This window comes from Erigeron canadensis, chromosome 7 (assembly GCF_010389155.1).
Source record: "Erigeron canadensis isolate Cc75 chromosome 7, C_canadensis_v1, whole genome shotgun sequence".
NCBI lineage: Eukaryota > Viridiplantae > Streptophyta > Magnoliopsida > Asterales > Asteraceae > Erigeron > Erigeron canadensis.
The window spans coordinates 35,268,321-35,288,241 of NC_057767.1; the positions used below are offsets into that span (position 1 = coordinate 35,268,321).

Consider the following 19,921-nt stretch of genomic DNA (forward strand, 5'->3'; position numbering starts at 1 on the left):
ATACTGTTTCTGTATCTATATATGTATCTATAATAATATGTTCTTACAAAGCCCTAGGGTTAGCGATTTTAGTAATCTTTTAGCGGTTTAGTTGATAAAGTTTGTTGCTTTTTTTAGTTTTTTTTTAGTTTTTTGTGTATTTTCTATTTTGTAATAATAAAAATAGAAAAAAGAGTTTATGTTTGTGTGTATGAATATAAATTGATTGATCGGATTGCGGCGAATTTTATGGCACCTAATCGACGAAAAGGTGTTAGTAAAGCGGCGGCGGCGGCCGCCGCTTGTAAGAAGTGGAAGGTCGGCGATCTTGTTCTTGCTAAAGTTAAAGGCTTTCCTGCTTGGCCTGCTACGGTATGTTTCTTAATTTATGTATTTGGTGTCTATATATATATATGTATATGTATATGTATGTTTATTTTGGAATATTGTAGAGGTTTGGGGTTTGGTATGACTGATTCTTGATTGACCAATTGGTATTTATTGTGATTTCTAATCTGTTGTATATATATAACTTTGGATTAGATGTTAAAAAAAGTTCTTAGATTTGAACTATGTGGTTCTGATATTTTGTAGAAATAAAAGATGTTAGCTTTGCAGGGAAAGTAGTATCATGGTTGCATATGTGGTAGTTCTAGATGGCACAAACAATTAATTCTGAAATTTTATTGCTTTAATGGTATGTTTATAATGCAATTTGTTTGTTATTGCTTCGGTTGTTAAGGGACTGATTTTGGATTCATGTTATGTGTGTTGAAAAATTTAGGGAAAAAGGATGAAAGATGTTAGCTTTGCAGGAAAAGTAGTATTAGAGTTCCATTTGTAGTGGTTTTAGCCTTTAGGTGATATCAACAATCATGTTTGAACTTTATTGATATGTTGATAATGCTGATTTCTCTGTTTTATTATAGCTTTTGATGTTAAAGAACTGTCTTTGGGTTAAGTCATGTGTTTAGAAAAATTCATGGGAAAAAAGGGTTAAAGATGCTAGCTTTAGGAAACTCGTGTAAGGTTTGCGTTGTGGTAGTTTTGGGTGATATCATTGATTGAGATTTAACCTTTATTGAGATGTTGATAATGTAGTTCTCTGTTTAATTATTGAAAATTTTAGAGGAATAAAAGATTTAAGATGTTAGCCTAGCAGGAAAATTAGTTTAAGATTTGCGAATGTGGTAGTTCTAGTTGACATCAACAATCAAGTTTGAATTTTTGTTGATATGTTGGTAAGGCATTTCCTATATACTGTTATGGCGTTGGATGTTAAATAACTAATTTTGGATTTAAACTATACATTTTGACATAGTTGTTAAAGGTGTGCGCCTCTTGCGCCTAGGCGCAAAAGGCAGGCGAGGCACAACCTTAGCGCCTTAAACCCTAGGCCCAAGTCCCATTGACTATTTGAAGCACCAGTTTACAATTTTCTATATAAATAAAGTTATAACCCTTCGTATTTTAAGGAGTTTTATGCATGCCAGAGAGAAAATTACTTATATTGTTAAAATTCTGTATATGTCATTATTCTCTATAACATCATTCATAAGAGAGTATTCTTCGTACAACTAAAAGGTAAGGTTTCTTCAATTTCTATATTTATTAGAACTTTTTTTTTTCTTTCTATTTTATACACCCTCTTTAACATGTTCATTATCATTGTTAGAGACAATGAATTAAGATAGTAACTTAAATGGCATTTGGTTTGTTTTTTACTTGAGTACGCTTTTTTTCTTTCGGGCGAGCGCTTTTTTTGCGCCTCTCGCCTACGCCTCAATTGGGGTCTTTGAGCTTTGAGTTCGCCTTCGCTTTTGACAACTATGCATTTTGATGATTATGGTTGTTCCAGGTGACAATGTGACATCAACAATCAAGTTTGAACATGTAACGATATGTTATTAATTTTGTTATATCATATTGATCATGTGAGAAGTTGATGATGCTGTATGGTCAACTTATTTGTATAAAATGCTTGTGATGTTTCCTTCAATCCTTTGCAACAAAACCTTGATCATCGTTGCAATTATGGTAGTAGCTGTTTGATGATGACAGTCAAGCTTAATTGTTTATGTGTTGCATAATACCATAGTACTAGAGTAACCACACTTTGTAGAATATGTAGCATAGTATGTTTGGTATCTTGTGGGTCTCCTTGGGTGATGATTACTTGTTTGTATATGCTGTTTTATTGTATTTCGTATCTCATATTTTTAGATGCTAAAGAACTAAGTTGGATTCAAACAATATTTTATTTGTCTGGTATGAGAAAGAACATATATGTTCAGCTTTGAAAGAAAAACAGATCAGGTTTGCGTCTGTAGTAGTTTCAGTGACTTTTATGAAAAGTTCTGAAAAGGTCCGAGCTGCAGTAGTTTTGGTGACATTTAACTTTCAAGTTTGAATCTTTATTGGTTCTTTTGTTTTATATTTTTGTTATATAACTGTGAGTTGTTGATGCACTAAACTCTATTTTTTTCCTGGGTATATTGAACTACTTTTTGGATCTAAAGTCCAAACTATATGCTTGGTAGTTCTTGAGAACAAAAGGCATATGGTGCCATATATTCCAGAAAACCATCATCACCTTTGCATTTGTGGTAGTGATATTAGACAATAACATTAAAGCTTTAGATAAGTTTGTCATGTAAAAGAATAGAGTAGTCGAATAAACTTGCTTTGTAAAGTATCTGTAAACTACCATGTTCGGTATCTTGCAGTTACTTTTTTAGATATTAGTTTTGGGGTGGGGTATTGAAAATTGAATCTTGTGCTTACTGTAAATCTATATGGTGGTTGCAGGTTAGTGAGCCGGAAAAGTGGGGATACTCTGTTGACTGGAAGAAAGTTTTAGTTTTCTTCTTTGGAACCCAACAAATGTAAGTAAAGTGGATGCAATAGTTGTCACATTATTGATCAGATACTATATGAGTTGACAATGTTTTAGCAACACTTCTTTGATTGCAGTAGATGCTGAACTTTTTGGTCCTAGAGGCATTGATAGGAGTGCTCATTTGTGTTTGCTTCTGTCCTTTCTTTTAGCTTTACCCTATTAGTGTTTATTCAGGGTTGCTTCTCTATTATCATTATTAGTATGTAGTTATAGATTCGTTTAAGTACTTTTAGCTTAATGCTAGAAGTGGAAAAAAATACTTTATATGCAAGTCTTTTAGGCGGAAACACACTTGGCTGGTGTTTCTGAGTATGCGGGCCGTAGTAGTTTACACCTTTATCGCAGCTTATCTGCGCAACTAGTTTGTGTATCAGGCATCTGATGCATTCTTTATCTGACATCTAAGTTCTATTTTAGTACATTTTGCATGGTTGATAGTTAGTGGTATAGGACTCGTATCCAGAACTGGGCTTGTTCAATTGTTATGTGATACCTTATTTGAACATTAGTCTGTAGTTGAAAGCTTGGTGTACATGCTTCTCTTCTATGGATGTATTTAAAGTTCATCTATGTCGATGTGTTTGGGTGTTTGTCAAGGGTTTTATGTTTGTCACCAACCAATTTTTTCACCGATCATTTGTTATGATCTGAGCTTGAAGTATGCTAGATGTCCCTTTTCCAGTCGTAGTCTTCATGCATGATTCTTTTAAATGGTAACAATGTCTATATCTCTGAAATATCCAGAAAGAGAGTTTGATTTTGTGAGAATATTTAACCAGGGGATGACTGGGTACAAAGTATAAGAAACAGATAGGCAAGTACTTCCGGCTTCATTTACAGCAGATGACATGCCATAGGTCAATTAAAATACAACTATCACATAGCTCATCTTATGTACTCACTACTCAGGATGATGTCAACCTTCTATTGTATGTTACTGGGCTCAGAATTCTTCCTCTTTTTGTAAATACATTTTCTCAGAGATTTGATGCATAAATGTCTATGGTGGTTCGTTCTTAAATGTCCAATGGTCTGTAGTAATAGAAACGAGATTGCCATGCGATAAATATTTTATCTTCTGTGAACTTTATAATTTTAGAAGGTATAGAGCAGTATGTATTAATGACCCACATCTATATAAATTTAAAGCATGCTGATACTGCTAAATGCATCAGTTGTTAGTATTGTGTATCTCTTGGTTGAGTTTTGTCTCAGGAGAGAGAAGGTGTTCTATTGTTTTGGTCCAGGGTTCCAATTTCTTACAAAACATGATTTGGGTTCATGTTCATTTTCTCAAAATGCTTTTATTAGTTTGATATCCATGCTAATTGACTTTGGTAGTATTCCAAATGTTATTGATGGGTGGTGGTGAATTTGTCCATAGACGGGTGACTTTGGTAGTATTCCAAATGTCATTTGGGCCAGTTACATTCTGAAAGGCTAAAGTCGATAGTTACTTAAGGTTTTTCTAATGCTCAAAAGCATCCTGAATTTCTATTATGTAGGTTAGTTTATTGTTGTGATGATACAGTTTTTTACTTTCTCATTGTTAGCATACTTGTATCAGTAAAATCTATGGAAACAGATAGGAATATGTTTACTGGTCTGCCCATTTTGAACTGCTACCCTACTCGCTCATATTGCCTTCTTTACTTCCATTAGTGATATGTTATTGTCATTTCATATGCTGATATGCTATCGTATTCAGTTTTCTTTCATATTTTCTTCGTATCAGGAATTGATGTGGGTTACCGGTGTACTAAGTGTATCTCTTTTTGCAGAGCGTTCTGCAATCCAGCTGATGTTGAGGCTTTCACGGAAGAGAAGAAAGAGTCTCTTTTGAGTAAACGCCATGGTAAAGGTGCAGATTTTGTTCGGGCCGTAAGGGAGATAATTGAAAGTTTTGAAGAGCTCAAAAAACAGAAGGAAATTGATAGCGTTAGTTTAATCAGTCAAACTGCCTTAACCAATGGTGTCAAGTCAGAGGACTGTGTTGCCAGTACTGGTTCAAAGGACGAGCCACTCGCACCTAATACCGACTCGCCCCCAAAAGTGTCAGATTCTTTAAGAAATAATGATGGTGATTCCTTTACCTCAGAAGATGTTCCCCACAAGGGGGAAAAGATGTCCGAGGAGCCTAATGGCAGTCGGGAAGTCACAAGGGCATCTTTACCAACCACATACTCAAGAAAGAAATATTCGGGTGCTCAGGCGTCAGCAATACATGGAAGGGTACCATCTGCTCGAAGGTCAAGAAGTTCGGTGAGGGCAGAGCCCTGCAGATATCAGACAGAAGATGTTATGAGTAATGGTACTTCATTACGGGATGTTAGTCAAAGGAGGCCCAAAAGGGTCAGGACATCTCCAGGTTCATCAGATGGACCAGATAAGGGTTCAAATACAAGTCCCGAGGAAAACGGTTCCGGAATTGTTACGGTTGAAACTGATACCAAGAGTTTTAATGAAGGGAACTGTGTACAATCTGGTTATAATAAGGTCACGGAAAATGACTGTGACATGCGTTTGAGCCAGACACTTGAATTTCAAACTAAAGCTATCATTATCAAGAAGAAAAGAAAGCCCAGTAGAAAACGGGCTACCACTGTTACCTCGGACAAGCAATCAGCTTCTGGCATGGATGTAGATAAATCTGAACCAGTTCAGAATACTGATACTGAAATAACTGCTGGAAAGTATACGAAGGAAGATGGTGATGAGCACTTGCCTCTAGTCAAACGTGCTCGGGTTCGAATGGGTCGAACCTCACTATCTTTGGAAGAACTCGGGACTGTCAATAAATCGAATGTTTCAAGCGATGCAGATGACATGCCTACAGAGGATAAAACATTGGCTGGTCAGGAAGAAACTGACCCATCTTTCTCATTGAGAAAATGCATGGTTAATAAGCCTCCATTATGGGAAGCTAACAAGATTAAGAATTTTGGTTGCTTAGTCGATGGTGAAGCTGCTTTACCACCATCTAAGCGACTCCATCGTGCTCTGGAAGCTATGTCTGCTAATGTTGCAGAAGATAGACAACTTTCTCCTGGTGGACCATCTACCATGAAAACCGTAATTAACGGATCTCTTTCCATTGAGAGCAAGGAAACTGATGAGCCTGAAGTAGAAAAAGTGAACTCCCACAGTAATGGAATATGTAGCAGTTTAACTCCATTGGTTGAACCGAATGAGCCAGTCAATGAGGTTAACACTTGCATTCAACCTTCTAGTACTATTAACAGCCTGACGCATGAGCAGCTTGTAGAAATTGGCGATGGTAAAGGGTCTGTTATGTTGCCTTCTTTTACTGAAACTCTTGAAAAAACTGCGTACCTGCAAAGCCCAAAACCCGTTTCTTATGCTACTGAAAAGAGAGAGATTCTCCCTGAATGTAATGAAGCTTCTGTTCCGTCTATACATGATTTTACTACTGAGTGTGAAATTGAAAATTTGGAGGTGAATAGGGCAAGCAAAAAAGATTCTTGCAATGAGTCTGGCTCTGGGGCGAGTTCAGATCCTGTATCAAGCAATGTGGAAAATGAAGTTGTTTCACATGATGTCAATTTGTTGCAGTCTTCTCCCCAGAAAAGCTGCAATATGGAGGATCGTCCTTTCGAAGACGACGGCAATGACACGACAATGTAAGTTACTTTTCTTCTCATGCAATGGAGTTTGTATATGTTCACTAATAGAGGTGGCAGTTCAAATTTTATTATCATCTGATATAAACATGTGTCAGTTTCTGGTCGTATATGTTTCATAACTGGTCAAATGGGTAAGATTTAAATATTAGCTTCTGCATCCAAATTTATTGTACACTTGGCTATTTTTTCTGTCAGAAAATATTTATCACATCCAAAAAGAACAGTTATTGATTTAGTTTTGCATACAACCCCTGTTTTAGGTTATTATTACAAAACTTAAAGATATCATTTATCAATTGGCAGTTGGCACAATGGTAAATTTAGCGTTGTAATAAATACAAGCTACAATAGTTGTATTGGCTGCTTTTGTGTAGTGGTCAGTTATATAAGGATGAAAGCAGTCAGGTACTAGTTACTTGATAAGGTTGCACGTTTTAAGTATGCTGAATTATTTAGTTAACGGATTTTTAGGTTGCATCTGCTGCATTTTTGTCTAATTTGAAATTTAGGGTAAATAACATCAAAGTGTCAACGGGCTCACCCTGATTTGATGCCTATGGCCCACACATAAAAGTTACTAGTCCGGACCTGAACATAGTTTGAACTAGTCTGGACCTCAACATGATAGCCTATAAAAAAGTGTCACAAGCAATTTATGTTTTGTTACTCCAGTTTTGCATGTTAGTTACATCTGGTATTTTATTAACTACATAGCTGGAACTATCTTTATCTTAGACTGGAAAATGCCGAAGGAACCAGAAAGTTAAACATGGAAGTAGGTGATTCTCCATCTTTAACCACACTGAAAGAGTTGAAGGGTGTTGACCCGTGTCCTGAGGCGTCTCATTCAACTTGTAATGTTGGAGATAGCTTGAGTGATAAAAGTGTGTCAGGTACCCAGACATCCTCTCTTCCGACTGATGCGTTTGACTCAACTGTCTCACGAGCCTCTCCGCCCAGTACTTCAATTCCCAATGTATTATCGAAGTCAGATAATAGTAATTTGCTTGAAAACAGTTGTCGTAGTCCTGAGAAACCAAAACACACTGGTAGCAAATGGAGCACTATGTCCGAAGCAAATGCTGCTCTTGCTTCTTTTGAAGCCAGTCTCGGGGCTTTAACACGCACAAAGAAAAGCATTGACCGAGCTACACGCATTGCTATTGACTGTGCTAAATTTGGTATTGCTGTTAAGGTAATGCTAAAGTATTTTCTCTTCTCTTGTTTTTGACCTGGATAGTTTTTGAAAGTATCGAATAATTTTGTTGTCAAATTATATTATCATGATACCGGTTTGTGATGTCAAAGCTATAGGTGTTAAATTGGTTTGCTGGATGGGCTTTGAAATGGGTGGAAAGACATTTTTTTTTGGTTTTGGGTTGGTTGGTTTGACTTAAGAGACTTCTGGTTCAAGTCTCTAACCCTTCTAATCCGTTCCATAGCACCCAAACTCTGGGTTCTGGATATGTGTCTTTGGTAATTATATAAGCAGTCTTATTAATGTAGGTAGTGGAGACTATTGCTCGTAGTTTGGAAGCTGCATCAAGTTTACATAAACGGGTGGACCTGTTCTTTCTTGTGGATTCTATTGCTCAATGTTCTCGAGGTCTGAAAGGTAATCTACGTATTCAGGTTGTTTTTATCAATAGTTTTGCATTTTTTAATTGCAGCTTTAAGTGGTAGATTATTTTCTTGTGTTTGCTAGCAATGCACTTAACTGTGAAGAATTCAATTGTATTTTAGGTGATGTGGGTGGTTTGTATCCTTCAGCGATCCAAGCAGTGCTACCACGGTTATTATTGGCTGCCGCTCCTCCAGGAAGTAGTGGTCTTGAAAACCGTAGGCAGTGTTTAAAGGCAAGTCTCTTTCTTAGACAGGTCAAAAGGATTCAGATTGTGTGGTCAATTCTTTGTGCAGGCAGGCTCAGGTTGTGTTCAACCTTTTGTACTTGAGATGTCTATTTTAGTTTGTCCCCAAAATGATTTCCCACTTTAATAAAAGGATGGTTATAGGTTACTAGTTTTCTGCCAAGGAAGATGGTGTTTAAGATTGTCTATTTAATGTGCTTTAGGCTTATTGTGTTTTCTTAAAGCATGTTTATATTAGGAAGAAAACACTTATTTAGTGCACCTGGTGGATGCTTGTTTCAATCGCACTTCATACAAATCCAAACACTCCTAATATGAACTAGTTGCACATATCTTAATTTATGCCTTTTTTGTTTGTGGAAGATATTCTGTGAAGGAGGGAGTAAATAACTATTGTGTTAAATATGATTAAGATAATACTACCTCTTTTCTTATTATTGTTCACCGGAGAATTTTAGAATGTGATGTTTAATTGTCTATTTTATATTATATAATGGGAAACTAGGCCTATCTAGTTGACAATCGTTTTGGGACAAACTAAAATAGTAAGTTCGGGAAGGATGGAGCACTTTATTATGATTTCAAAAATGTTTGGTAAACAGAATTAGGAGGTTCTATGCATTGAACCTATTTAGCCCTTTCTACCCCTTTTTCCAGCTATTCTTGATTCATTTCACCTGGTAGAGATAAACCATCACCCCAGTAGACCCATCCATACGCAAGTGGGTACCACCTACCATGCATTGTGCTGAACTGCTTATTTTAACATCATATGATTTAGGTCCAACTAAGAATCTTCACTCTTCTCACTTACACATAGGGTGACGTCTCATAATATTGGTAACATTGTTCTCGCATGAAAGGTTACTGCGGTGGTTTGATTTTGTGTTTGTATTGTTGCATAGGTTCTGAAGGTGTGGCAAGATAGGAAGATTCTCCCAGAACCAATGATCCGTCACCATATTCGGGAGCTTGATTCCCTTAACAACATGTCGTCTAGGATTGGTAATTCATCTCGACGCCCCTTTAGAAATGAAAGGGCGTTTGATGATCCAGTTAGGGAAGTTGAGGGTATGCTAGTTGACGAGTATGGAAGGTATCCTTCCGTTATCTATTTGTGTGGTAAATTTGTTAGGATATAATAATTTGTGTGGATGGATGCTAATTGCTTTTGTTTTATGGCCCAGCAATTCAAGCATACAACTATCTGGTCTCTGCATGCCAACGATGCTGAAGGAGGATGAAAAAGATGGTAGCGATTCTGATGCAGAAGGTTTTGAAGCTGTAACTCCTGAACGGGATCCTGAAGTTTCTGATGAACATGAAAGGGTGCTTACACCTGCAACTGATAAGCATACCCACGTATTGGAGGATGTTGATGGTGAGCTTGAAATGGAAGATGTTTCTCCCTCACGTGAAAGTGCAGGGACATCTCATCATCAAGTCACGCATTTGCCAACTTATGGCCCGCCATTGCCCAAGGATTTGCCACCGTCATCTCCACCTCTCCCCAATTCTCCTCCACCTCTTTCTGCTTCCCTTCCACCACCACCACCACCTCCCCCTCCCTCTCTTCTGCCACCTCCTCCACCGTTACTTACTTCCCCTCACCCGGCCTCTCTTCCTTTACCTCCTCTGGCTTCTCTTCCTCCACCTCCTATCACATCCATTCCTCCACCTCCTCCAGCCTCTCTCCCTCCACCTCCTCCGGTCTCTCTCCCTCCACCTCCTCCGGTCTCTTTCCCTCCACCTCCTCCAATTTCACTTCCTCCTCCTTCTCCTTCAGCCTCCATTCCTCCACCACCCTCAGCTTCCATTCCTGTACAGCCTACATTACCCGACACAGTGGGTAACTTCCCTGATGCCAATCTTTATGCTATGAATCAGGTAATTTAAAGATTTACTTTCTATTGCTTTGAACTAGAGTTGGCAGTTTCAAATCCATGTTCATATGAATGGATCGGTCTGGATTTGGACAAATGTTTAATAAGTCATATAAAGTAGAATTATCTTTAAAAAAGAATTTCGAAAGTTGGGCAAAAGTGTATTATCGATGTGTAAAGCATCCAGTTTTTATGTTATTTCATTAAATTATATTATTATTGACACGGTGGAGTTTTTGTTATCATTTTTTACTCGCTAATGCTAATTTTTGATGAACATATTCAAAATTTGTATGACCAAGTGTTGGTAAACCGTACTTGATCCTTTTTGGCCAAAATTAGCCGTTTTGATTTTGGCCTGTTAACCCAACTCCTGCTCCTCCCACAATTGCTAGTTTTCTTCTGTAATTGACTTTTGTTTGATACATGCAATCAGAACGGTAATGATGATCCGCAGCCGTCCTCTACCTCCCAGTTGGTTCAGTACCATCCTTCTGAAGTAAGAGACCCTCGTGTTGATATGCATGTTCCTGAATCATCTAATTCATGCTCTTACAGTGTCCCTCGCCCACCTGTTCAAGCTGCCAATAACGTGCATTTGAGACCACCTCACCCTGCTCCATCATCTCAGTTTTCATATTTTCAATCAGATCAGTCGAGTAGGGAGATTCCACCTCCATCTTATCCTGGTAGATTCCATTTTGTTAACAGTACAGACACTGGAAATTTTCACAGTGATCATGACAGAATGCACATTCCGCCACATGATGACGGCTGGAGGTTTCCACCCCATCCATTCTCTGGTAAAGTTCTTTATTCCATATAGTTCAAAGATTGGTTTTACATATTGTGCTTCAAATTTAATTGTTGATTATAATCTTGTATGGTAACAGGTCCATGTCATCCTGATGGCCCTAGAGGACGGTATCCTCCTAACATGTATGCTGGTCCATATTGCGAGCCACCAATGTCCGGGAATTGGCATTATCCTGTACGGCCCACAAATTATAGAGATATGGCACCTCATAGGCCATACCCTGAAGCGCCAGTTCCCATGGTTACTAGAGGTTCAACCTCCTTCATTTTTCTTTTTCTTTTTATTAATGTTACCACTTATTTTGATGGCTAAAGGTGTTTAAATGGTGGATTCGGTAAAGGGTTAGTTTGGTTGTAGACATTTACCTTTTATATACTTTATGTAATTAGTATGTGTTCGCTCTGTTTACAAGAGCTATAGCATCACAACTGTAATTTATGTCTATGAGCACTGGGTTCTGCTCGTCTATCTGACTCATTGCGGCTAAAAATTTTATGAAGTTTAGATAGAACATAACAGAAACCGGATTCAAATCGAATCAGAAGAACATGGATCAAAAAAACCACTCAAGACTCTTAAAGAGTTACCTAAAAGCACAAATTTGGCATTAAGTAGTTACAGTAGCTTGACCTGGTCAAAATAATCACTGATCTCTAGCTTATCTTTTTCGGTGTTGCAGGTCCAAACTTTTGGAGACCACGGTGACTCGCACAAGGACAACATTGGAACTAACCTATAAGAGACCAAAATGCTTTGGGCTTGTTAGAACTCCCTTGTTCGAAAAACCGGTTGTATAATCTAGCAAGAGCTTATTGCTTCGATCAGGGCACAGAAAACTTCCATTTACAAAGATCAAGATGCACATATTTCATGAAGGTAAACACAGATTGGGTTGGAGCCAAAATTATTGACATTTCTTCGATGCTCTTATGACTGCAACCTCCTGTAATTCTTAGGTTTTTTTTGTATGCTTTTTTAAAGGTTATTGATTGTTGTCCTTCATGTTTAGCCCAAACGTTGGATATTGTAGCCCCTAGTTAGCTGTCAGTTATTGGGAATGGGTTAAGTTGAAACCTGATCTTAGCTTGTACATTTTGGGATATCGTTGGTTTAAAAGTTGAAATATAATAGTTCTTTTACAGTTTCTTGGTTTGAAAGAGCTTTACCAATATGTGTCTGATATACAGAAGTTAGACATGATAGACAATGCCTATCTATGTCGGAAGTTGGTTCTTTGACTGTCTAGAGTACAGTTGAACGATTGGAATCATTCCTTGTGCAAGCTATATGTTAAGCTCAATTGGCATTCATTTGACCAAATGATACTCTGCCAAAGTTAGTTTGGGCCTTGTACAAAGCATAGATGAACAAAGTCTTTGAAGTAAACTGCAATCGATCAGTTTGAAATTTGAACACAATATTAGCTGTCTGAATATATTGCAGTGGTACAAAATTATCGCCGCCCTTTCAAGTTTTTTTTTTTTTATTTTGAACGGCAAATTTCAATAACTGACAGACCACTAGAGTATCATCGTGATACCAGGGTACCACCCGATCATATCTTTACTAGGGGATAATATGGCAATCCTCAATTCAGGAGAATACTCAATAAATATGATAAAACCCTCTATAATAGGCTTTATCCCACCACCAAAATGCCACTAGGCTATCAAGCCATGGATTATGGCTTTTTACATCACCCGGTAATACACACTACGGAAGAGTGAAGGCTATAATCTTAGACATGTAAATGAAAAAAAGCGTTTAGTTTGTACTTCCTGTTCTGGATTATGTATTACTGTTGCTTTAGCATTGACTAACAAAGATGTCCGCAATCTGCAATTGCTTTACCAGTTAGCATATAATGTAACTAACATTCATATCTAAATATATTTTAATCTTGTATTAACTGCTACAGGTATCGCTATTTTTATTGTACTGTCATTATACTCTAGTGAACTTATGTTAGAGATCCATACTTGTTACACATTATCAACCATCTAAAACCATTCAAATTTTCATGTTCAACATACATATAAAACTTTTCACAAACACTAGTGCTTCAAGTACATGCAAGACTGCCTACCTGAGGCGAACTTGGTCATCAAACTCTTTAACATTTCCTTTAGGATTGTCATCAAACCTTCCCAGCTTAAAATGCTTGATTTCTTCACTTCGTCGTTCTGCAGCTGCCTTCCCACTGATAGCCAGATCAGCCAATATCTTCCCGATTAGAGGAGCCATCTTGAACCCATGACCCGAAAACCCACCAGCAACCACCACATTTTCACCAAACCCTCCACCTAAGAAATCAATAATGTAATCTTCATCTGGTGTCATAGAATACAAGCAAGACTGAGCCATAACTGGTCCGTCTTCCCAATTAACTCTATCACCAAACCTCGATTTGATCCATTCTTTAAGATACCCGATAACCTTCCCCGTCCCTTCACTCCCAGCTGTTACAGCCCCCCATGTTCTCTTATCTGGATCACATTCCCTACCACCATGAACGCCAACTTTGATCAAATCAGGGAATTCCAAAGCCGGCGTTCCATATATATAAGGCTCACCATAGCTAGCAAACGATGGAAACCCTGCACCAATAGTAAAATCACCCTCATAACCCTCCCTAATCTTCCAATAAAAAATACTTGTTTCCACTGCTTGGATAGGCAAGACCATCCTACCATTACTAACATTTTTCACCAGCTTACTCACCCACGCACCCGCAGTCACCACACATTTCTTCCCCCAAAACTTGTCCCCAAAGCTACTACTTACCACAACTCCACCCCTCACTTCATCAACCTCAACATCCACAACTTCCATCTTATCCTTAAGCACTGCACCATGCTTAACCGCCAGCGTTTGAAACATAGCAACCGCCTTAGTAGGCTTTAACACGCCTCCAAGCTCCGTCACAACCGCAGTCCAATCTTCTGGTATCTCAACCACACCATTAAAATATTCATTAGCAAGGTGGCTATTACAAACACTATAACTAACGGAATGTTTCTCGCAGTTGGAAATCAGGGCCAACAAAGAAGTATTCTCAGCTGGCCCCATGTCCAACTGCTTTGTCTTAAAATAAACATTATAACCAATTTCGGTTTGAGCTTCCCTCCATAATTTTTCCGCTTCAATAACCATAGGACAATAATACGACTCAGGGTACGTTGCACGAATAGTCCGCGACTCGCCATGCGATGATCCGCGATAGTGTAGGAAATCAAACTGCTCAAGTAGCAATATCTTTTGGCCTAGTTTAGCTGCTTGATATGCAGTTGAACTTCCCATAACTCCAGCTCCAATCACAATGAGATCATATTGACAAGAATTCTCCATGGTATAGAACTTTTGGAGTATAAAGAATATAGATCAAAATGCTTATTATTTACTTTGTGTTTTACTCCGTATTACAAATTGGATGTGTGCTTATTGTCACATGGACATGAACAGATAATGGTGAAAGAAGTTTGGCATTTTCCAAAAAGTTAAAGGACAAGTGTATTGTATGACCTGGTGAACAAGTAAGACAAATAACATTATGTCATCAAAATATTCACGTTTGTTGAGTGTATATACTTCTTGGTGGGCTAATGTGCGAATACCATTAGTTGGGCTTAATATAAATTTATCGTTGTAACTTATAACTTACGAGACATTTCGATATTTGTTAGATTTTTATTTTTCTTTAATTTTTTAAGAATATCAACTATATTATATCACTATTTATTTAACATATATTCATCAGTCTTATTAGTATTTATTCTCCTAAATATGTTATTAATTTAGTGTAATTAAGGGATATGATTATGACATTTGGAAATGAGTTTTGAGGTATGGAGTGTACACCTATTAAGTGAATGACATCCCAGATCCAAATAGATGTAAGATATATGATCACGTAAAAGTTTACTTTTGAAAACGTGAGTTATTGAAAAACATTACATTTACATGTACACAAGTTTGAAAAGGAAATTTAATATGTGGCTATGTGAATGAAAAAGTTAAATTTTGCATGAAACATTGAATGTGTCTATAACTAAATAGAAAACAACCGTCTTGTTTTGACAAAATATGTCTGCACATATTCAAGTTCACACTCATAGTAACATTTTCATGAAGACAATTCACATGTAAAAATAATGTTCTAAATCTATGCCACCTAACCTTATCATAGCCACCTCTTTATTTATTTCCATGCATACATGCAGAAGAAAAATGAATCATATATATCATATACGTGATTTTAAGTTCTCTTGGCTACAACTCTTTTGGGTGTCTCTTATAGATAATTGATACGTGAGAAAATAGATACAAAAACACGAAATACTTTTTAGCGAACGGCTTCTTGATTTCTGCCAAAATCTAGAACATTACTCTTTGTATTATACCAAAACAAAATTCGTGTAACCCAGATAGATAAAGTCAAATTGTTGTTTTCAGAAAGTGATATCATAATACAAAGAGATATCCGGATATTGATTTTTACGTTGATATCACATACACCACATTAACATACCTACTTTAAATATTCTTAAATTGTTTTATTCATAATTTCATAACAATGTCTCCAATAATATATGTTCATCAAAACTGTAAATTGATGTATAATTTCTTTACTTAAATTCAATATATGTTAGATGGTATACAGTTCCAGATTTTTAATGTGACTTGATGTTCTATTTCTAGATCGAAATATTTGATAAGCATTCAATAGAAAAAAAAGATGGGTTGTGATTATTTAAAAACTAAAATTTTCGTGAAAACTAAAAAATTGGTCAAAACACACTGTGATTCGAATGTAACACAATTTGTTTTTAATGTGTTTTTTGAAAACACATTTTTTAAGTTCATATCACAATGTGTTTGAACAATTTTTTGTTTTTCACGCGCTATCAAAAACACATTGTGTTTTTATATAACACAATTAAAACACATTGTGTTAGATTCAGATCACAATTTGTTTTGGCCAGTTTTCTAATTTTTAAAGAAATTTTAGTACATTTCACAAAAAAAGATATAGGAAGCTTTATTCTTGTTATTTACACTTATTTGTTTCTTTCGATGTAGCATATGTTTTAAAACTTTATAAAGTTAGAAGGATATCTACTAATATACTAAAATAGGATTGTGTATTTTTTTTATCGACACTTGGCGCATTCCTTATACGACATGTGTCACTTTTGATGTTATTAAAAAAAGATTCTTAATTCATAATTACCTAATTGTAATCAAATACTTATCTTTCTTCAGATTTAAGATAAAAAAAGATATTTGATCGGCACTTAGCGCATTCCTTGCACGACATGTGTCACTTTAATGTAACTAAAAAAAGATTTCTAATTCATAAATACCTACTTATAATCAAATACTAATCTTTAAATTTAATATATATATATCCAATTATATATTAAGTTTCCATATATATGCTTTATAAAAAAAAATTAATAATGTTAACATCAATACAAAATACAACTATATTAAAAGATAAGATATATGTTAAGTCTTAAACATCTAATTAAATAAATATATTATACAAATCATGGGGTTTCATATAATATGTGATAGGATTTGTATACAAACTTAATAATCTAACAAGCACATATTATTAATTCTCTATATATGAGTATAATTGTATCATCAAACATTATATAATCCGTACATCGTATGGGTATTAATATTAGTATACGTATATAAGTTTTTAAAAATTCAATAGAAGGATATCTACCAATAAACTAAAACATGATTAACATGTTCTTAAAACGACACGTGGCGTAATCTTTGATCGACACGTGTCTTTTTAATTATTTATTTTGTTAAATTAGTTTTTTAAGTTGTATATAAATTTAATTTTCTTATTAGACTTAGAATTAAGCTTTAACTATTGGCTTATTAATACAAAATACATTATTTATTTGATTGACCATTTTTTCATTAATAAATTGTCTCTTTTTTTCTTTCTCAATTTTTCAACTCTTATTACTTATATTAATTAAAATAAGTTATTAACATCAAGACTTCAAAAATTTGAGTTTACGATCCGTAATCACAAAACTATTTGCCATCATCCACTATTACAAGTTCCGATTTAAATGTGGTTCTAAAACTTTAAAGTAAATCCAAAACTCTAAATAGGATACATTATATTTATCATTATTCTTTATTTAGTATAATGTAGTTTTGATTATCGATTTACTTTAACTACAATTTATTTCATACGCACGAATCATGTATGAGACATATTCGAATTTCTTTATGATACAATCTATATAGCTACCGTACATCATACGGGTATTATGACTAGTATACGTGTATAAGTTTTTAAAAATTTAATGGATTTCCATAATAGTAGTCCAACTAGTTGTTGACCCCGCGCATTGACGCATGGTACTTTTTGGCAAGCGTCTGAATGAGTTGAGTGAGAAAGTGAGGGCCCTGAGAAAGCGGAGGGTATATAATAAAGTTTTGGCAAATTTATGTCAAATATTCGAACCCAAAGTTTAAAAATTATAGCTAACCATGTAGCAATAATATTAAAAATATTATAAAGGAATAATAAGTCATATAAGAACACAAATAATAACTATAATGTTTTAAATATTTCATGAATGTAAGACGTAAACATGATGAAAATTATTATATATTAAAAACGTTATATATATGTATAAAAACGGAATAAAATAATCAAAAACCAAATCTTTACAAGTAACATAATAACTGTGTATAAATTGTATGATGAAAATCTGAGAACCCTAAAGTTTAGTGTCAGTAAAATTGAAACCGAAAATTTTGATGTGAGATACAAGTTAAAAGATAAAAATTTTCATCAAAAAAACAACTAAACATATAGCAATACAATAAAAATAATTTAAAGAATATTAAGATGTATAAAAACATGAACAATAACTATATTAATGTTTTAAATGTAACATAAACGTAAGACGTAATGCTGATAAAAGTTAGTGTATAATGAAAACGCTATATGTATAAAAAGACATGTGAAAATAATCAAAGATCAAATGTTTAAAAGTAAAACCGTAACTGGGTGAAAGTTGTTTTATGAAAAAATGAGAATTTAAAAGTTTAGTGTCACAAAAATAAAAGCGAAACTTTAATGTGAGGTAAAAGTTAAAAAATAGAAATTTTAGGGGGTTAAAACGAAATTTGGTTTAAATTTAAGGGGTTAAAACGAAATTTGGTTAAAATTAGTATGTGCTTTAAATGCTTATACATTCCACGCATTAAGTATGTGTATTTTTACATAGATTTTTAGTAATATATATATAACTAGGTATTTTACCCGCACGATGTGCGGAAAGTAAATAACTTGCTTAATACATACATAAAGAAGGTTTTTCGGGGAAAAATATACGCATATATGGGTTCCCAATAACTGTTTAACGCATTAGTAAATCATTCAATAAGTTTATTATCAAAAAAATTAATATGATATAGTTCATGTTTATCCTCGGATCAATACTATTTTGGGTTATTAAGTTCTATCAACAATATTTACGTAGATTAAAAATGAAACATATCGCTCATCAAAACATTTACAATATCATCAATTATCAATATTATTTTGATTTAATTTACGTTACATTCCATCATCCATATTTACATTTGATTACAGTGAAACCTCTATAAACTAATAATGTTAGGACTGAGATATCTTATTAATTTATCGATTGTTGATTTTCACTAATCTCTTAAGTTGGATCTGGACAAATTATTAATTTTATCGAGGTATTAATTTATAAAGTATTAATTTATAGGGGTTTGACTGTACCTTAATGATAAGCTTAAAAAAAATATAAGCCTGCACTGCCATTTATGTTCATGGCTTTTCTTGTCATTTTAATGATAATCAGCACTGTAAATTTAGTAAATCACTTTATTATTTACTTTCGTGTGCTACCAACTTTCTTTTCTCCTTCAACTTTTGTTAACTTCTTTGTCTTTTTATTTTTGGGACTAAATAAGTATATAGCATAATTATATAGTAAGAATATTAAATTAGAAGTAGAGATAGATTTGATAATATTTAGTTATGAAAAGCAAATATTTACCAAAGACAAAAATATATTATGGCAGTTCTAAATTAATTTAATTTAGTGTTCATTGTTAAAGCCCACTATTGTTGCCACATTTATTTATATTTTTTTATATATAAATAAGATAAATGTTGTAAAAAACACATGGAGATGTGTCAATATTTAAGGATAGCTTTGAATAAAGAAAATGACTAGGATAACTACTGTTTTAATATATATAGAGACTTTTTACCCGCACGATGTGCGGCTATTTAAAACGATCATTTAACAAAATATATATACTTATTGGTATACGGCAGAAGAATAACCTTATAAATTAAAGACCAATTGAAAAATACTCCATGATTATGATAAATTAACAACGAATAAAACTGTGAAACATAATATATGTATAGATAGATTATTATTATAAAGGGCTATGTAATTTGAGGTGTACTTGTTGAACGTAATATATATAGTTTGATTGTGAAGTGTATATAGTAAATAGAAAAAGAAAAAAAAAGAAAGAAAGAAAGAAAAGGTAGTAAAATATCATGGATTATGAGTCATGAATTATGAAGTGTTTATAGTTAAAAAAAAAAGTTAAAAAATGTCATGCAATATTAGTCGTGATTTTTTATATATGTTTGATTCATATAAATATAAATATATTTTATATATATATGCTTTTTCTATATGTCATATTTAAAATACATGCAAAATTATATTATTTAATGAAAATCTATTAATGTGAAAAAAATATAGAGATGGCACGTAGGATATATCCTA

At 34.5% G+C, this 19,921-nt stretch overlaps 2 protein-coding genes across 2 annotated transcripts; one reads left to right on the top strand and one right to left on the bottom strand.

The window, feature by feature from the left end:
• The first annotated feature begins 64 nt into the window (after positions 1-64).
• Positions 65-12,234, top strand: LOC122606713 (protein HUA2-LIKE 2-like). The gene is made up of 11 exons (XM_043779569.1): positions 65-351; positions 2,788-2,864; positions 4,660-6,519; positions 7,258-7,717; positions 8,029-8,137; positions 8,266-8,378; positions 9,296-9,486; positions 9,578-10,277; positions 10,710-11,076; positions 11,167-11,340; positions 11,770-12,234. Exons 1-11 carry the CDS (start codon positions 229-231, stop codon positions 11,793-11,795), a joined length of 4,200 nt encoding a protein of 1,399 aa, XP_043635504.1. The 5' UTR covers positions 65-228; the 3' UTR covers positions 11,796-12,234.
• An 835-nt stretch (positions 12,235-13,069) lies between these two features.
• On the bottom strand, positions 13,070-14,511 carry LOC122607503 (probable sarcosine oxidase). Its single transcript, XM_043780489.1, has one exon. It carries the CDS (start codon positions 14,436-14,438, stop codon positions 13,173-13,175), a length of 1,266 nt encoding a protein of 421 aa, XP_043636424.1. The 5' UTR covers positions 14,439-14,511; the 3' UTR covers positions 13,070-13,172.
• Positions 14,512-19,921: the final 5,410 nt, after the last annotated feature.

What these genes read in the sequence shown, in the direction of transcription:
- LOC122606713 (XM_043779569.1), top strand. Translation starts at nt 229, where the DNA reads ATGGCACCTAATCGACGAAAAGGTGTTAGTAAAGCGGCGGCGGCGGCC. An exon ending in CTAGTTGACGAGTATGGAAG is followed by an intron (nt 9,487 to 9,577) that starts GTATCCTTCCGT and finishes TTTATGGCCCAG; the next exon opens with CAATTCAAGCATACAACTAT. An exon ending in AGTTCCCATGGTTACTAGAG is followed by an intron (nt 11,341 to 11,769) that starts GTTCAACCTCCT and finishes TCGGTGTTGCAG; the next exon opens with GTCCAAACTTTTGGAGACCA.
- LOC122607503 (XM_043780489.1), bottom strand. Translation starts at nt 14,438, where the DNA reads ATGGAGAATTCTTGTCAATATGATCTCATTGTGATTGGAGCTGGAGTT.